Genomic DNA, 19,570 nt, shown 5'->3' on the forward strand with positions numbered 1-19,570 from the left:
TACTGCATACAATTACCACTGTGAGAAATTAAATTACAGTAGAGCGTCGATTATCCGAACGTCGGTCAACCGAACGACCGCTTAACCGAACTGTGTACTCGCTCGCACCTGTTACTCTCCCACCCTACCGTCCATCATCCCCCTCACTCCCAAACCAACTTTCCCACAGTAGTCGCCGCACTGAGCCACCCCTGGCGGAGCATTGCTTCTAATGGGGTCTTCATAAGGCGCTGCTGACCGGCCAAGCCGCCAGTCGCTGTGTTTCAACAATCAGCACACTTCTTTTTATGAATAAATTTACTGTACAGTACTTCTTTTTGGCAAATAAACATGTACAGTTCGATTACCCGAACAAACCAGTTTTCCGAACACCCATGTCCCCCAATTACTTCGGATAATCGACGCTCTACTGTACTGTAACCTCTCTGTAATGGATACTTCTCACTAACGGACAATAATTCATGTCTTATTAGTGTCCGTTATTAAGAGGTTTCACTGTATATATCCACTCCCTCCTCTTCCCCAACTTTCGGGACTGAAATTGGATTTAAATGGCATTGGAAGTGTCACTATTCATTCCAGCGACCCCGAAAACTATGCATTCGACATTAATATCGGTCATTTCCGATCATTTCTAAGTCTCTCTCCGTCTCCCTTAAGTCGCACCGTCAAAGTAAAATGATAAAAACCAATCCAGACCCAAACCTCGTCAATGTTGAAAATTTGATCGAGATCGGTCGGGTGGTTCAAGAGTTATGAAGTCACAAACATAGTCACTTTCATTTTTATACATGTGAATTATGATTTTCTGTTGCAATATTTAAAAATGCTTTTAGATATGGAGTACGTAATTTATGCATTCTTTTTCAGTATATGCGTAAAATTATGACCTGAAGTTTTCTTTTTGTCTCTCTCTCTCTATTTTTTTCTTTTTTTTTCTTTCTTTCGTTTGTAAATAAGGGTAATGAATAAATATTCAATTTCATAATTGCCGTTTATATTTCGTAATTGCCCTTTATATTTTCGGCTACTTGCACAATAACATTCTACAAAACATTAATGAGTGTGGATTAGGGAATTTAGGAACTATAAATGGTCTTATGCAAAGTAAGGGAATCTTCTACCTTTGTGTAAAAATATCGTCTAAAATTAATTTAATTTCATTATGAATAATATATGTTCTTTCTCACGATTATTAGCGTAGCTATATTTAGAAAGTATTACTGCGCCATATCATTTATCGTACCTATTTTGCATCTCTTTTACTTTGATTGTAACTGTCTATTCTTTTTAGAGCGCGTTTGAACTTTCGTTTAATTTTTCAAAGATTCATAGTTGCCGGCCTAAATAGTGACATGAATTTAACTAAATAGAGAGAACGTAGTAGCTCAGTAATAAAGTCCTCACCTCTGATGGATACGATCGCTGAATTGCCCAAAGCTATGAACATTTATGAAACAGACGTTCTAAATCACATTTTTTTCATCTTTGACAAAAGAGTTGTTTCAGCTAATTACTTGATGTATTTTTACTCCCCTGTCGTTTTTAGTTATCGATTTTTCCCACGTGATGAAAAGAGGATCTTAAACAGCATTTTCAGATCTAGATTATGGTTTGCTTTTCTCAAAATTCGAAATTTAAATTTAGTACGTTCTTCTGTTCTAAGGACTCTGAATACAGAAGGTTATTCACTTTATATTCGACCATTTTTAACGGGTACTCACCTGAAGAGATACCAGGCCACCACCACTGATTCTAGGGCCTCCAGCATTGTGGATTATCACACGGCATCGCTGTTTCCCTTGCAGCAAGCTCCAGCGCAGGACAGGCATGGGACAGGTCCCACTCCTCCCTGCAAACTTTCCGGAGACCATCCAGGTTCTGCGGGCGGCGATGTTGAAGACATCGTTTCAACAGTCCAAATGCACAAAAATCCATTGAACTGGTATCTGGGCTTTTCATAGGAATGTCTTCAAACGGAATGGCGCGAATTCCTAATTTTTCTGCCATTTTCTGATAAAAACGTAGTGATGTTCTGGCGTGAGCCTTGTTCATACGGATCGTCACCTGGTTCGCGTCCATTCCATATAATTATTGGAATGTCTCTCCGGCAAGTAAGTGTCAGAATGGATTCTTGGAAGTATCTTGTATTCACCTTCACGTTTCTGTCCACCTTGTGCATCAGCACCATTGTATCCGAATCCCGTAACAATTATAAAGCCACGAGGGAAACTTTCCCTTCACTGACGGAAAAGTTGCTGCGTCCCTTGCCGTCAATGTTACGGTATATGATAGCCTGAATGTGACATACAGTTCCCTGTAGTTCATCTTATGTTCTTCAATGTGAGGTGCTTGCAAATTGTTTTGTTCACAGTTGACGGTGCGAGGTGGAACTGGTGGCCCATATCACATCGAGGAATTTTCTTGGCACGCCAATCGACGGATCCCCCTTGGCACTGGGAGTGGCAATTTGCTTGCAGCCCTTCTTCTGGTGCTTTTCGTGGGTGAATGTTTCAAAGGGGAGCCTATTGTGTGTAACGGGCTACAATAGTTTTCGCGGTCGTCACCCGAAGTGGTAATCCATTCTCCCGACACTGTTTCACAATGCGTACTTACGAAAACTTAGCATGAAAAAGGGTCATTACGTAACCCTCCTAATACCGGTTGATTTTCGACGACATTTGAAAAACACTCATTTCCAACTCTCACGCACCTACAAGTTCAGACAAAACACTGCTCCCGCCAGCAAACCCATACTTTCAGCACTATACGCCAGGTGGCAACGGTCGGATATACAGCGAACAACCTTTAGCATACAGAACATAACTATGGGACGTGAAAGGTTTTACTTCATTTTACAGCTGAATAAGTGTAGTAAGTATAGTACATAGCTGAATTTCTTAAATGTATGACAAAATGAAAACGATACAAGAAAAATTTCTAATTATACTGTAAAGCAAAGGAAGTTCCCTTCCATTAAATTAGGTTAATTGTTGATTGATTGAGTTGTATTTATGTCTTTTGTCAGCAGTGTTGTTATGTAGGATGTGTCCTACAGTTTAAAGTAGGCTTTGAAATGCTGTAGTGCGTTCGATCTTTTCTTCTCGGGAATCATATCTGGGACACCATGCACCTTTAGCCACTTGTCTGGAGGGCTGGGCTACGTTTAATTACTCTGCGACTAAAAAACTATTTGGTAGATACTAGAGTGAGTAAAGAAATCGAGATGTGTCGCAAACCAATAACACTGCGAAAATAGATAACAGTGAATACAAGAATCAAACTCTCGCATAACAGTCTCAGTGTTTACTACCAATACGGGCTTCCATGAATAGTTATAAATTTGCAACATTCTGTGAAGCTTTCTAGGTGGGTGGATGAACTTTTGTGTTTTCATATGTAGTGTGTTCGCTTCCGGTGTGCAACTTGCAGGTACAAACTCTGCTGGAAACAATACCTTGCATAAAAAGATGAGTAGTACGGCTGCTACTTTAACAGCACGTTCTTCATTACAGTGGTTTTGCATAAAGATATACGAGAATTCCAAGATTTTGGTAGGTGGGCTTTGTACCGAAAGTAAATGGATAGAAACAAACTTATCTTGTGATTTCAATAGTAACTTGTTGACCTTCGAGTATTTCGACTTCTTAGAATGCTAACATACACTTTGATGTTATCTGTTTGAATTGTAGTAAGGTAATCGAATTGAGTAAAGACTTGTCCATAGATTTGATATGTATTGCAATACTCTTTCTGTATCACGAGATTATTTCAGCGATTACATTCAACGACTCATTCTCTCTTGGGGTCTTGTTCGAATTTTCTCCTTGTTTTGTCGCCCTCTTCTGCTTCTTTCATGTGTAAGTCACCTCCCATTTTTACATAAGTTATTTTTAAAAATCTCACATTTAGTAAGTTTGTATCTCGTTCGTGGAATAAAGTCACTATAACACTATAAAATGTGTCTATTTTTGATTGGTTTAAATGCAACTTGAAAATAAGTCCATCAAACAAAGAAATGTTTTGAATATATATATACACTGGGTTTCCCAGATACGATAGAGATTATGATACAACCCATGTGGTCCGATTGGCTTAGCACCGACCTCAAGAGTGATATAATTTATGGCTATTCAAGGATCAGGCTGGCTAGCATAGTGGTTAACGCACCGGCACAGTAAGGCATCAACCAAGTTGCTATTCTTGATCCAGTCGTGAAATTTTTTCACACTTTGTACATTATTCAATTTATATATCTATAGAAGAATAGGTGTGGGACAAAATCAGCAATCTTCTCCATTTGCCTACTCAACGTTAGAAGTGTTTGGAATGTAGACAGTGATTTGCCCATTCACTACAAAAATTGTGGTACAGTCCATGTAGCCAGAGAGGCTGAGCACCGACCTCAAGTATGAAGGAGTGTATGGCTGCTAACAGAGCAGACTAGAGAGCATAGTATTTAACGCATTGGCACTGTAAGCCAAAGATCTGGGTTTAATTCTTGATCGAAATCAAAGTGGAATTTCAGTTTTGCGTCTCACGGTTATGCCGTGTAGGCTAAAGCAGGCGGTATCGAACCAGAGAACCTACGTTTTACCACTGAGCTACCGCGGCCCCGATTCCTGGTTCAGTCATTCATTTTTTGTTCAACTCTTATTTATCTAAATCTTCATGTTTATAGTTACGTGGTATCAAGTAAAAGTTATTTTTTATTTCTGTTTTTTAGGTTGCCATGAGAGCATTAGGATTTGAACCAAAGAAAGAAGAGATTAAGAAAATGATAGCCGAAGTGGACAAAGAAGGAACAGGTATTATAACATTATAGGATAATTTTAATGCCAAAATAATTTATTAAGATTTTAGTGAAGTCGTCCAAGGTAATCCTAGGTAAATAAGTGCAGAATAAAATATAAATTAGGCTTGGACCAATATCAGGAAAAAAGTCAATAACAGTTAAATTTTTGTTTCACAATTTTTATCTAGACAAGAGATGTTAAACCTTTATCTAAAAGTAAGTAACAAGAGCGATGAAAATATCTTAAAACATATTATACCTATCTTTAAAGTGTTAAAGTTTTAAGTTCAAGCAAGCAATTGAATAATGAACAAAAATACTGTTTCTGTATTTTAATGATTTCGAAAAAAAAAAAAAAAAAAAAATAGTTTATTGTTCGTATACATGTTAGCGTATTAGACGCATTTTTGTTTATTGAAAATAAGTCAAAAAAATGAGAGGCATCTTATACACCGATACAGAGATTTTGGTCATTTTAATTTCAATAAGATTTCTCGATTCTGAGTTGTTTGATGTTACCTTTACTTCCTTAGGGTGTACAATAGCATTTTGAGTTATGCACAGGTCAGTAACTCAGTAAATACAATTCAGATACTATCGTTCTATTTATATATATATATATATATATATATATACATTTTCCTGAAGGAGCATACGCTGTAAACATTCCCACCCGCACACGCTACGTTTAGATAAACATTGGAAATCTGTATATATTCCTCACTAAAAACTACTATTTTAAAAATAAAGGTATGGGCCATCACACTAAACTTTCTCACTCCAATTTCTTCAACTAAATCATGTTGTGCTGCAGTTATTAATGAAACATTTTCTTGTGAAATATGAACAAAATTCTAAGGCGTTTTCGGTAAACTTCACCAAAAGAAAACTCATCCCCAAAAGTAGACTATCCTTTTCCGATTTTTCCAGAAGAAATCTTATGCCAGATGTTATTTATGAAATATTTGTTTATAAAATAACAATAAAATGACATAAGGGCCGGCCCTAAGCCGATTGGACCGATTGCTCCCAATCGGGCCCCGCGCTAGTGAGGTCTACTGTACTGTCCAGTCTAATCTACTGTTCAGTGTCGTTTTAACAGCATATTAGGCCCAAGGGTAAACAAGTGTGTTGTAGTCCCTATGACTAAATTTTGCTCCTAATACATGCCATTCTGTACGTGGGTCCCCCAATGCTTGCGGGGCTCCTGACCAAGTGGTTATGGTACCATAAAGATGGCTCTGCTACTTTCTGTTGTCAGGTAGGGGCCGCGGTGGCTCAGTGGTAGAGCGTTCATCTCTGGTGCTTGGGGTCCCGGGTTCAATCCCGCCCCCCGCCAAGTGAACTTTGTGGTGGACAAACACCGTGTGCGTGGGTTTTCTCGGGCTTCTCCCGTTTCCTCTCATTTTCTTCAATCCACCATTTTATTCATTACTCATCATCACCGTCTCGTTTAGCCTGACCGGCATAACCGTGGAATGTAGAACTTTAAAGATTTCATTTCATTTTTTGTGTTGTCAAGTACACAGACAACATATTTCAATATAGGTACATCCATGGACTCCAAAAGGGAGGGTATGGCCTCTGCCTAACAAGTAAATGAATAGTATGTAGTAAGTTCCGGGCATGAGCAAATATTTTCTGAATTAAATGCTGCAGCAGTTTCTGTATGGTTGCGAAACATGGTCGCTTACTCTGAGGGAAGAACATAGACTGAAAGTATTTGAGAACAGGATCCTGAGAAGAATATTCGGACCCAAGAGGAACGAGAATGGGGAATGGCGGAAGCTTCATAACGAGGAACTACATAGTTTATACGGTTTACCCAACATTGTTAGGGTCGTCAAGTCTAGGAGGCTTAGGTGGGCAGGGCATGTAGCTAGAATGGAAGAAAGTAGAAACGCTTTCAAAGTCTTGACTGGTAGACCCATAGGAAAACGACCATTAGGAAGACCTAGGCGCAGATGGGAGGATAATATTAAGATGGATCTCGCAGAGATAGGAATACAAAGTAGAAACTGGATGCAATTAGCTAAGGATAGAAGTCAGTGGAGAGCTTTTGTGAACGCGGCACTGAACCTCCGGGTTCCATAGGCCATAGAGTTAGTTAGTTAGTTAGTTAGCAGTTTCTTTATTTTTTTACAACTTCTGTTGAGAAAATATATATGTCCAGGGAGTATTCTGCATACCCCAACACCTCTAACACTTGCCAAAATTTCCTTACATACATCCCTGGGCATAAAAGTATTGTTTTCTTTGAGTTTTGTAAAAATGTATATCATTATTCTGGTGCACACCCTCTTTTATTTTGAACACCCCACTAAGTAAAAGTTCCTGGCGTTCTTATTGATTATGTCATGTGATACTACCGTGAATACCGAGATGATATCAAATAAATTAGCCTTAGTGCGACTTCTTTGCATATCTTTTCTCTTGTTATAACTATTAAAAACACAAAACCAAAGGACAAACTTTGCCCTCTCCTGCGAAAAATCCCGTGGATGTATTTTTTAAAAAATCAAGTCAGGAAAACCGAATGTGGCTTTACCTTTGCGTACTGAATGGTGACTGCTTATGAAAGTTTGTCTTCTAACTCGAATAATCCAATGGAAAATATGTCATCCATGTTCCATCAGTTCCTTAAGGTTTGTGATCGTCTCATCACCATTTCATTTTGTCTGCAGTCGATAATGATTTCAAGCTGATTATACCTTTCATAAGTAGCTACCTACGATGTTCTCACTAGCATATATTAGGTTTTCCTGACTTGAATTCTTTTCAAAAAGATACAACTGTTAAGAAATCTTTGACACAACGAATTAAATGTGCATTTCATTATGTCTTACAAATATAAACTTATGGAAACATAGACTTCATCATTGTATTTCTCGTAAAATTCTAGCCCATTTGATTTATTATATGACCCCCTTCCTATTTAGAAAAGTCGAGCGAGATACAAGATGGCCGACTTCAAGATGGCGGCAATGATAAGCATACCCTCAAATAGATATCTACTTCCTCAAGGTGTCGGTTAATATGTTTTGTTTTTCATCCCTTTACCCGTTTGAAACACATTGTTATGGTTTATTCTGATCGATAGGATTTTTGGGCACTGCGGCCGTCTTTATAGACGGAAGCACTTGAAATTTTGTTTACGCTCGTTTTTGAAAAAATCGTCCGAAAGAAGACTCACTTCCAACAATAAACTACCCCTTCTCAAATTTCCCAGAGAAATAACGTATACCACAGTATGGAGTTGTTTTTAGAAAAATGATTTACGAAATATAAGCAAAATCATTGAAGCCGTTTTTGAGAAAATCACAACTTTTGATTTTTATACCCTTAAGTAAAGTACCCTTATGTTTTACAGGTAGGAAGAAAATTCGAAAAAAAAAAAAAAAATGGAAGAGGATCACATAACGTTAAGTTTAATATTTGGTTGCAATACATTAATCGGTATGGTCTCTAGGTGAGTGTACACCAAGACGAACAGACGGAGAGATTTCGAAAAATCACTCTTTCGGTATCTATGGTCCATGAAATGTGTAAATCCTGTGAAATCTCCAATTCGGTTTTTTTCACGATTTCTAAACTTTTTTCTGACCTTTCGTCGCCCGAAACTGAAAGTTAAAATAATAATAAGAAGAAAACCTTTATAATATGCAGTGAAATATATATCCGTTTTTTCGAGATACTTCCTTTTCGTTCCATTATCTTCATTTTACCAACTTTTTTGTCATCATTCGTTTTCATTTGTCGTTCGTCTTCTTTATTGTACAGGTCATACACGGAACAGTCAACTAAAGATTTCATATTTTTTGTTTCAAATGTATTGTATTTGTATAAAGAGATGCATTAATTTTGAAGATTAGTTACGTCTTCATTGTAGTGTATTGGTATGAAGTCTTTTGCGTAAGCTCTGATAGTTATCTTCCATATGCTAAAGAAGACGAATTATAATAGGAAGCAGACGCTAATAGAAAAGAAATTGTGAATGAAGAAAATGGGAAGAAACAACCCGTTAATCTTCACAGCACAGACCCACAGACACGTTATTCTTCACAACAAAGTCACATCGTCTGGAATCGAAGCAGGAGGGGCTCTTCGTACCCGAGTATCTATATATTTATATACACCAGGGTCATTTCGTAAATTATGGTGGCCCTGCTGTAACCGCCAAAAGGCTACAGAAATGGAAATCCACTATGTGCGTTTGAAGGTCATAGGAAATTGCTTCTCAATGCCGCCAATATGAATCGCCTGTGTACAGAAAGCAATGGAAAGATACGAACGTATGAAATCATTGTTCGCTTAGTCTCTAAGCACAAACGAACATAAAAGTACAAAGAAAAGTACGCATGTATCAAACAGTAAACACCCTTCAAATATTCCCTCACGTCTGCTACACTTTCCGTGCAGAATAGAGGGTGTGGAATACCATCGGTAGTGTTGCCAGCACCCAACGAGCAAGAAATTACTAAAATGGAAATGGTCAGAAATGGCTTAAAAAAAAAAAAAAAGTTTAAAGTTTTCTGCGCTGAGCCAAAGCTGAATAACTAATTGATGTCTATAATAACATACAATTAAAGCAAAACACGCCTAACGAAATAATGTCATCATCATCGTCTTCTGGTTGAACCTAGTTTAAAATGGTCTTTATGTAAGAAAGATATATATTATTTACCATGCGACTATACATATTGTGTAGCATTCTGTGGTATAGCAGTGATCATTATGTGGTGCTGGATTAAAATGAAATGTTAATTCTTGATTCTATGCCACAATTCTGTTTACTGTTTGGCCCAATGAATATCCACATAGTGTTACACAGTTGTGGTATTTGCAAGGTTTCCCCTTGGCCATAATTGACAATAGTATTGTAATGTCCTTGTAAGCTAGACGAGGCAACATAAAATGTGAAAACCATTTGTATATTTCATTTTAGTACAATCTAGCTAAGAGTGACTAAACTCTTAAACTTTTAGCCAAATATATAGCTAACTAATAACTAATAAAATGGTTGAAAGCAGAAAACTTATAACTAGAAAAGCCACCGGCAACTTTTTCGAAAATTTATGCTAGCGAGGTTCTTAAAATGGCCAGATCTATCCACGAAGTGGCTAAATTGGCAACCCCAATCATTGAGTATGTATGATCTGTCAATGTGTAATACCTGTCAACGCCTTTTCCATCGTTTGTGAAGATACGTGGACACCATGGGGAACTATTTAAAGGATGTTAACTGTTTGCTACGTACGTACTATACTTTCCTTTCTATCTTCGTACATTTGTGTTAAATCTTAATCTATCAATGAATTCATTCCTCCATATCTTTCGATTATCTCCAGTCGTTAGTTCCTGTACACAGATGCCATCTGTTGGTTGCAGTGAAAAGTACCTACCTATGGCCTTCAAACGCTTCCGTTGCTGCAACTTCTATTTTCGTCTATAGCACAGTTGCTAATCAGTTCTTGTTCTTCGTTATATTTATTATTTTTTATTTCATTTTTTAAAAGAAATATTAAAGAGCTGATTTTATGAGTGGCAAAAGAAGCTTTTATTTAATAAAGTGTTAATATAATTCATACAAGGGGGAAAACATTTTGCTAATTAATTGAGGGAGCTGAGATTTCATCCAGTTCACATTGCTAGTCGTCTTTCTTATTGGATGTGTACGGTGCATTTTTATTTCAATATCGAAAATTTGTCAATATTTTAAGCAATAGGATAACATTCTGTACTATAACAAGTGTTCTTAAAATTATTCTTTCATGCTATTTTAGGTGAACTGACATACGATGACTTCTTAACGTTAATGACAGTGAAAATGGCGGAAAAAGACACTAAAGAAGAAATTCTTAAAGCATTCAGATTATTTGATGATGATGAAACGGGAAAGATCTCGTTCAAAAATTTGAAACGGGTAGCCAAAGAGTTGGGCGAGAACCTAACAGATGAAGAGCTTGAGGTATGTGCAATAAAGTATTACGTTGGTGATGATATTATATTAAAGTATTAATCTTGAGATTCTAGTCCATTTTTTTACAAATATAACTAATATTTACAGTGCTAGGAATTGGTCTGTATCTGAAAAAAAAAAAAAAGATAGTTTCTATAAAAGTCACTACGTGCACAATCGGTCATGAAAGGCCAAAAAAAGATGAAGAAACCATGATATTCGTCACGGAAAAACCTTACTGAATCAGCGTGTCTACTGATACTGGAAATACTAGAAATACTTGAATTATACTGGAAATATTGGACTGGACAAATCATGAAACTGGTAATTTGTCAACAATACTTTTTGTAATTGTTTTAATAGTCTTAGAAACAATTTTGTATCCACTGAGATTGTAAATTTTTCCAAAGCAAGAGTTGTATACATTTTGTAATTAGACATTTAAAGCAGTGGGTGGAGTGGAGGCTGTGAGGGGAGTTGGGAGGCCCTTTAAAAATGTTTTAAAAAATCATTGTATTTGAGAAAAGCAAGGTTAACTAAATTTATTAAAAATAAAATATTCCTTTGATGGTAAAACAATTACAAACCTGAAATCAAGAGTGTGATTATTTCTAAAGAACTTTTAAAAAATCATTGTATTGGGTACAGGAATTTTGGTGATAGTTATACTGAATATACTGGAAATATACTGGAATTTTGAAAATGAAACTCAGTAGACACCCTGTAAATGCTTACGAACTTACTTCCAATGTTTTGGAAACCACTAGATCTTCAGCAGAAACGATGCCATACCTGTTCTTTCTTATATAAGAAATAGATTAAGAGTAACCAAGTGACAATGCATTTTTAATTAAAGAAATAATGTATGTAATTCTTTTTCAGTAATTTTACATTTCACTGATAGAGAATTTAAAGATAAAGATGAGTTTTTAATATTAGTTGCATATTCATTTTAGAAACAACTAAAATAGCTCTTCATATGCCTCTTATCTCACAGATGTGTTCCATGTTTTAAGTTTATTTTAGTTATTTGTAGCTAAAAAGTACCTTGTAGCACTGGCGTTATATAGAAAGTGGAGCTACAGCTTAACGTGGGATTTGAGTTTAACGTCCCGTTCAACAGCGAGGCTATATGAGACATGGACCTACCTATTAACGTGAAATCTGAACCATATAAACTTCCACCGGGAATCGAACCCACGCCACGCCAGATGCGTGTACGTCTCGAAGGAGCTCAACGTGGGATTTGAATACCAGGAATCAAATTCAGGTGTCTGTATTATCGGCCACAACTCTAACCACGTAACGACGTGGCAGCTTATCCACATTTTGAGGGTGGATATACAAGAAATATAAGCTTTTGCTAGTACTCATCCTCACTCCCATAAAATTTCAATACTTACGTCAAAGGAAGTCACGAGCATTTCTGAACTCTGAAAATATCCTGATTAACCCCTGTGTGGGCTATGGATTATTCTTTACAGAAATGATTCATATAGAATTTAGTCTTCCCAGTGGAACAGCAAATCACCTGTTTTCATTGTTGTTGTACTTTTGGAGCTAAAATTAAAAGTTCGAAAGAAGTAGATAATGTATTTAACACTGCATTAATTTGTTTATAACAATAAGAGTATAAAACACGTTGATCTTATTTACAAGGAGTATCAGTTTTTTTAATGTTCGTATTGAACTCAATTTTCGTGTTAAAGGGAATTTGATATTTTTATTTTTTAAAAAAATATTAACGTATGAATTATCGTGTTAAAAGTAATTATATTATACAATACCTTTTAAAATTACACCTTTACACTATCTGATACTTTTTAATAAGATTAACTAACACTCATCTGTGATATCATCTGAAATCCTACAATGATTGTTGTTTCTAATATGATTTTGATAACCAGTCCTGTTTCCTTAGACGGCTAGACAGTATGAAGAGCTTTGGCTTCACAAATATACAATATTTTGTACATTTTCTTCAACTTAGACCTATTTCCACACAAAACACTAATATCAGCAATAAGTTATTAAAATTGTAATGATTATTATAAACTTTATCTCACAGCTTAGCGGAACCAATATAAAAACAATCTACGATGTGACTCTTAAATGTTACGAGAGTTAAGAGTAACATCGTAGATTGTTTCTATATTGCAACTGGTAAGCTTTTAAATTAGTGTGTGTAGTAATCATTAAAATTTTTATAACTTATTGCAGATTTTAGTATTTTATGTGGTAAAAGAACTAAGTATAATAAAATATCAAAAATGTAAGATAACAAAGAAAAACGAGAACTTTGACCCCCTCCCCCCTAAAAAAGAAAAAATGAAAATAACATGAGAAATCATATAGAAGAACATATATTGACAAAAATTAAACCATTACACCTTTCCATTTCTGTTTCCCAATAATGTCAAGTTTTGGAAATTACGTCTTTTGGGTGGTATCTTTTCCTTTAGCTTTGTACTTGTAATCTGCCGTTGAGGTCCTTCCTAGCTCACTATAAAGTTTCACGTTTGATGTCTATAATGAATTCTTTGCTTCAGTTCATATCTTTTCTTTAAACGAGTCTTGTACGCTCGACTTCTTGTAGCCCCACAAGAAGAAATCACATACGAACGTCGTACATTAAGAACATATCTTAAGTCCGTTTGCGCAATTTGCAAACTATCATTGTTTTTATAAAACATTTTTATGGTGAAAGCCACTATGTTGACCGTTCCACTGATCCATGATTACTAAACGGCTGGATTGTCTGTTGCTTCGTTTACTGTTATACTGTTTTATGACTTTAAAATTAGAGCTGTTGGTTGCTCAAATGAATTCATTAATATATGAGCTCATGGCATAAATGATAAATGATGAAAAGTTCCGTTTCATACATCTTGTAGGCCATATTCATATCTGTATTTAGTTAACTTTTTTTTTTTTTTTTTTGTTTTTGTTTTTAATAGCAGAAATAAATGGAATCTAACTTGCATACTTTGTTGTTTTGTTTTTATTCGACGAAAGCTTGAAAAATTAATTGCAGGTGTGATATCCATAATAGAAGAGCCCTTTCAAATGAAACTTCCCCCTCACGTTCACACCCGACTGAAGCAAACAATCACTCGTGAATGTTCGGCGAATTGAAACAAAACAACAGAGAAACATTAAAAACTTAAAAAAAAATCAGGTCTTTGCATGTAAAATATCTGATGTTGAGATGACGTATGGTAAATATTCCGAAATGCCAACAGATAGTCGGAAATTGATGACTAGGCCTAAATATGCTTACACGTGAGCAAGAAATCAGTTGAGTGCCAACATGCCAATGTTTCTTTACGAGTTTAAACTTGCTACAGCGAGCAGAGGTAGCCAGAAACATGCGCACAGCATTTGGACCAAACATACTTAATAAATGACTTATTCAGCAGTAGTCCGAAAACATCCAATTCGTTGATTTGACTCTTGAAAGTGTCTTGCATCAGCAACAATGGGCAGTGATAAACTGCAAGCACTAATGGAGTTTGACCTATCCAAACTGTAAAGGGTAGAGCAAAGACAAGACTATGCCAGTCTTCCGGAGGAACTTGGAAAAGGCTGGAGCTCACTGAACAGCACATGGCGAGTCAGTCGCCTGCAAGTGCGTCTTCCTCTGCTCTTCGGGAATCAAAACACTTCATTTTTGTACAGAGTACTGACATGTAACGAAAAATAAATATTATTGTCATCACTCTACGCAATGGCTAGATGCTGATGAGGTTCCAAACACATACCAAAACTGACTCTTTATGTAGGATAGTAGTGACTGGTGGTGTGCTGCATATATTATTCACTGTTCGTTCTTAAAAATCGGTGAAAAACTAAATGCCGAGATGAATTGCTCCATCCATCCAAATGCAGTGGAAATAAATAAATAATAATAATGAGTGCAGCGACAGAACTTCATTTCTGTTTACCAATCAAGGTAAACAGAAATGAAATTTTGTCACTGCAAGAATAATAATATAAAATCGAAATCACGAGTACTTGCACTATGAGAATACGTTAAAAAAATAAAGAGTTGCCCAATGAAGCAGTTGTTAGAAACGCCTTTGAGCAGTTTCTTCATAATGTCAAACTGCGACGAAAGTGACATTAATACACATATATCTCGTCGCAAGAAGTATTGATCTAGTATCTAGCATGTAATGGTGCCTATTTTGAATAGTAAAAATTCGTTTCTATCAAGTTGCTATTGTTTGACGTTTCAAGTGATATGCCAAATACAAATCCGATATTTTATGTGCAAATCCTGACAAAAATAGATTACTTAGAATTTTTTGTGTAGGAAATGCTTTGATATATTTTCTCTATATAAACAGGAAATGATAAGGGAAGCTGATAGAGATGGCGATGGTGAAATTAATCAAGAGGAATTTCTTCGAATTATGAAGAAAACAAGTTTGTATTAATTATGTATTATTGTGAGTAATTGAGTCCCTTTAAGATGTAAAACAATAGGTGTTGAGATGTCTGAGTTCCAGTCATGTCTTTTAAAAGTGAAATACTTTGCACTATATTTTTGTACAATTATGCACATGGTATTATAAAGAATTGCATGTAAAATTTTGTATGTACGATCATGGTCGAAAAAGTTATTCTGCGCACTCTGCAGCAGCTACATTATCTGACTTTTATATGGGCGAAATATATGTACAGTTCATGATAACTGTATCTGAATCAAATGTTGAAATGTCCATTTCAAATTTGTATTAATAGTTAGAACAAAGGAACAAGTATTTTATTCAATGAACAAAGATTAGTCATAACCCATGTCCTGCAGACCATGGCATTTTTTCTTTTCTTATCATTTGTTAAGTTATTTTGTATATCATTTCGAAAAATGATATATATTGTATCAAATACCTCATTTGAAGAGAACTTGTAGTTTCGTTTTTCGTATGGAAATGATAATAGACTGGACGCGAAAAAGTATTATAGTTATTTCTTGTGACGAATGAGGAAGCAGTGCATGATTTTGTTGAAGTTGTTATCACTTACATTCCATTATATTATTCTAAATTGTTTGCCTAATATATTTTACAAACGACGTTGATACATTGAGATGCTTTAGGGTGTTTTCTTGCAAAATTTGATAATTAAAATGGAGAAAAAATTAGGAACGCTAGTGATTAAGGATATATTTAATTATATTGAGCTGTAAAAGACATGATATTTTTCTTAAGTATGAATTCAACTCAGATAAATAAATAGAAAAAATAAATTGATGGTTTCCTTTGTATATTTCGATTATCTGTTATATATATATATATATGTATATGTAGATGTAAGTAATAGTTGTAAGTTGTAGTTGTAAGAACAATGAGTTTATTTATTTGTTACTAGTATCGACATTTAATGTATTTTTCATCCTATTCTTTACTTTGTTTTGTTTCCCTCAATGTACTAAAACGTAACTATGTTTATATCATGTGTTGTATCGAAACTTGTTTATCTCCATGCTCTGAATAGATCTATTCTCGTACCTACCTAACTACATTTGATTTTATTTTGCATTATATTGACATACATTTTTTTTCCACTTTAGCTGCAGGACAGCATATGTATAATTAGTTTTGATTTTCACATGTGTTGATATGATATAATACAAAAACTGAAAATTTTGGAAAATTTTCTCATTTATGTTACAAATTGTTCATAAGAAGACTTTAAAAAATGCATATATAAATTAAAAAATAGTAATAATAATAATTTCAGTTAGATTTGATTTTTTTTGGTACAATTGTACCAAGTGTGGCAACACTGTTTCGTACTATAGTATCACACACGTTTCATATACCTCTGCAATAAAATTATCCTAACTCTTATTGATTATATCACAATTCTATTTTCGTTCAAAATAATGTGTTAGTTTAGAAGTCAATAATTTACAAAACTGTAAACTTCTTTTGTTTCGGAACAATCATATTGTTACACCATCTGTGAAATGGATTCGTCACTTTTGATTTTTTAAATTCTACAACTATGTATTCCATTTAGTTAACACGCGTAACTTTTTCGTCAGGCCACTTTGCTTTATATATTTTTAATTTGATGTAAAGAATATAAAGTAAGAATGTTTATTTGAAATTAACATCGCTTTATTGAGGATATATGAGGTGTGGACATATTCTGCAACGCGAGAGCCGAACGATTAAACCCCCGGTGGGAGTTCATGTGGTTAGGATCCCATGTTAACGTATTTGTCCACGATACCGAAAGTTTCGCTAAACTTAAATCAAGCAAGCAAGCAAAAGCCCCACTGGGAATCGAACTTGAATCTGCGACTACTGTAAAAATTTCCATGTTTTGTGAAAATACATTTCGGATTTGAGTTCGACGTAAACGCTCAGGAGATTATTCACAAAAGCAAGTAATAATAAGTGTATATGAAGAAAAAATTCAGTCCAGTTATTGGTTATTGAGCGTAGGGAACACATTAAACAAATAACATCTAACCTGAGTAATGTTTCTTTCTATGTATTTTTATCCAATGTTTCCAGAACTTCCCTCGAATACAAGGCTTTAACCTTACATAGTGTTGGAAAACATATGCAACAAAAGAAGATTGCAGGACTAGATACTAAAAAATATAGAATAGGTTTGGTTTTGGGTTAGTTCAGTAAGTAATATAATATATTGGAAAAAGTTTGTATATACAGTGGAGTCTCTTTAATTCGAAGTTCAATGGGACAAGAAAAAAATTAATTATCCAAAATTCGAATTAACCAAAAACTCATTTCAAAGTAAAATCAAGGGAACAAAATAACTGTACTGTATATGAAAAACTAATTAACATGCAATGCACCTTACCTATAAAGCACCACATTTTCGTAAGGAATTAGAATAGTCGCCGCGATTCGACATAGTGCATAATGCACGCCAATAGATCAGAAACGAATCTGCTTACCTTTCTGTCATTGTTTTAGTTCAGTTAAAAAGAATTGCACAAATATCTCGTTCTTGCAAGTCATTTGCTAGTGGAGGACAGGGTTCAAGATCATTGACATTTCAACAGAAGGGATGGACACTTCCAGGTTATTGAGGAGGTGGAGAGATGCGTACCAGCCATCTTCTGCCGGATTCTCTATAACGGGAGGGAGTCCAGCTGAGGTGATATCAACAAAATTTCTCTTTCCCATGGGCACTTCTGGATAAGGTAACATAAATAAAAACCAGTTGAAATGACATTGTTCTATTTGCAATTTGTCGAACACTGCAAATTTTTCCACTGCAAATACTTCGAATTATCCAAACAGGAGGTTAAAATGTTAGATTTACCCACGATTTTTTACCATTGCTTTTAATACAGTTTTCAAGGAGAATAAGCTTTTGTTCGAATTATCCAAGTTCGAATTAAAAAGAGTCCGCTGTATATTTATTTTGCACCACTGTTTGTTACAACGAAATTATGTGAAGACCAGCAGGAGGGTAATCTTAAGGCTTATAACCCGGACGAAGAATACCCAAGGAAAGCACTGGAAATATTGTCTAAAAATACATAAAAGGGAACATTATTCAGGTTTGTTGTTATATTAAATTAAGTTCTTAAGTTCAGACATCGTGGAAAAGGGAAAATTTCAGGTTACAGTTCGTTTGGATTGGTTTGCGAAGTTATATGAGACGGATCTTACTGTTAAAAGTGTGATCCTAACCCCTATTCTGATTTGTATCTGGGGCAATTACTCTAACCAGGAATCGACCCGAGGACCACGCAACAGTAAGCATGCGCGTTAGCCACTCGAAGGCACTGAAATTATGTAGAATATTTAGAGAAAACTAATATTATATTAAGGAACTCAAAACAGTTAACTCATAACATAGAGATGCTGTTTAAAGAAATATTTTGTTTTGGGGATAACTTTTCTGGACAGAATATTCAAGATTTCCTTCTGCCTTACAAATTTTAACTTCCTCTAAAATTTCTCGTTTTTCTAAAATCATTAATGTTTGTCTTCCAACTTATTTTCCAGAAACAGCCGATTTCTATTTTGCTTCAAATGTATTTTTCCTTTTATTATTTCATGGACAGCATGGTCTCCGAACATTATGATAAGGATTTTGGAATACACGCAAGAAATTCTGATTATATATATGCAGAAATTAACAATACATTCTGTATTAGCTTGTTCCTGTGTTCGCAGAGGGAAATGAAATTAAACTTGACCTGAATAGTATGTTTAGAAATTAGATTATCAAACTTATATCAAATAAAACAAAAAAATGTTCTAATAAACATGGGTTGAAAAAAAGAAAGAAAAAGAAAAACATTCGAAGTTAGAAACAGCCGAAAATGCGAAATATCACGTTTCAAAATGTCGTGGCATGGAAATTATGAGACCTATCGCAAGCAGTTCAAGGAATTACTCAAAAATTAATATGCACTCTATCTAAATATCCATATTTTACAATTGTTAAATACCGGTTAAAAAAGTTGTTTGAACGAACTTGGGATACAAGGGTTCACTTTTAAGTAATAATTGAGTATCCGTCTTGCAAGTACCGGAGGATTTAAAATTTGAATGTTTAGATAGAGTGCATACTAGCTACTTTGTGGCTCCTTGATCTGCTTGTGATAGGACCCATAGTTTTGAAGCTAGCGCGTTTTAAAACTTGATGTTTTGCATTTTCGGCAGTTTATGATTGGAAGGAAACTTTTTCGACTGATGTTTATTAGACTTTTTTTCTTTAATATCAGAAATACACGTACACACATATATATTTATATATATTGCTATAAACTTACCTTCCTCAATAATTCATTCATGTTATAACACTAAAGAAATACA

At 35.0% G+C, this 19,570-nt stretch overlaps 1 protein-coding gene across 5 annotated transcripts in view; it reads left to right on the forward strand.

Annotated features, from left to right (window-relative positions):
- The window catches only part of LOC145680760 (uncharacterized), a 29,140-nt gene extending 10,580 nt beyond the window's left edge, over nt 1-18,560 (forward strand). For all 5 annotated transcript variants that reach the window (XM_081751744.1, XM_081751745.1, XM_081751746.1 and 2 more), the window contains exons 4-6: nt 4,727-4,808; nt 10,579-10,763; nt 15,104-18,560. In XM_081751744.1, the coding sequence (XP_081607870.1) occupies nt 4,727-4,808; nt 10,579-10,763; nt 15,104-15,193 (357 nt within the window). In that variant the 3' untranslated portion in view covers nt 15,194-18,560. The remainder of the gene's footprint in view (nt 1-4,726; nt 4,809-10,578; nt 10,764-15,103) is intronic.
- Nucleotides 18,561-19,570: the final 1,010 nt, after the last annotated feature.

The sequence above is a fragment of the Thermobia domestica genome, chromosome 3 (assembly GCF_964235325.1).
Source record: "Thermobia domestica chromosome 3, izTheDome1.hap1.1, whole genome shotgun sequence".
NCBI lineage: Eukaryota > Metazoa > Arthropoda > Insecta > Zygentoma > Lepismatidae > Thermobia > Thermobia domestica.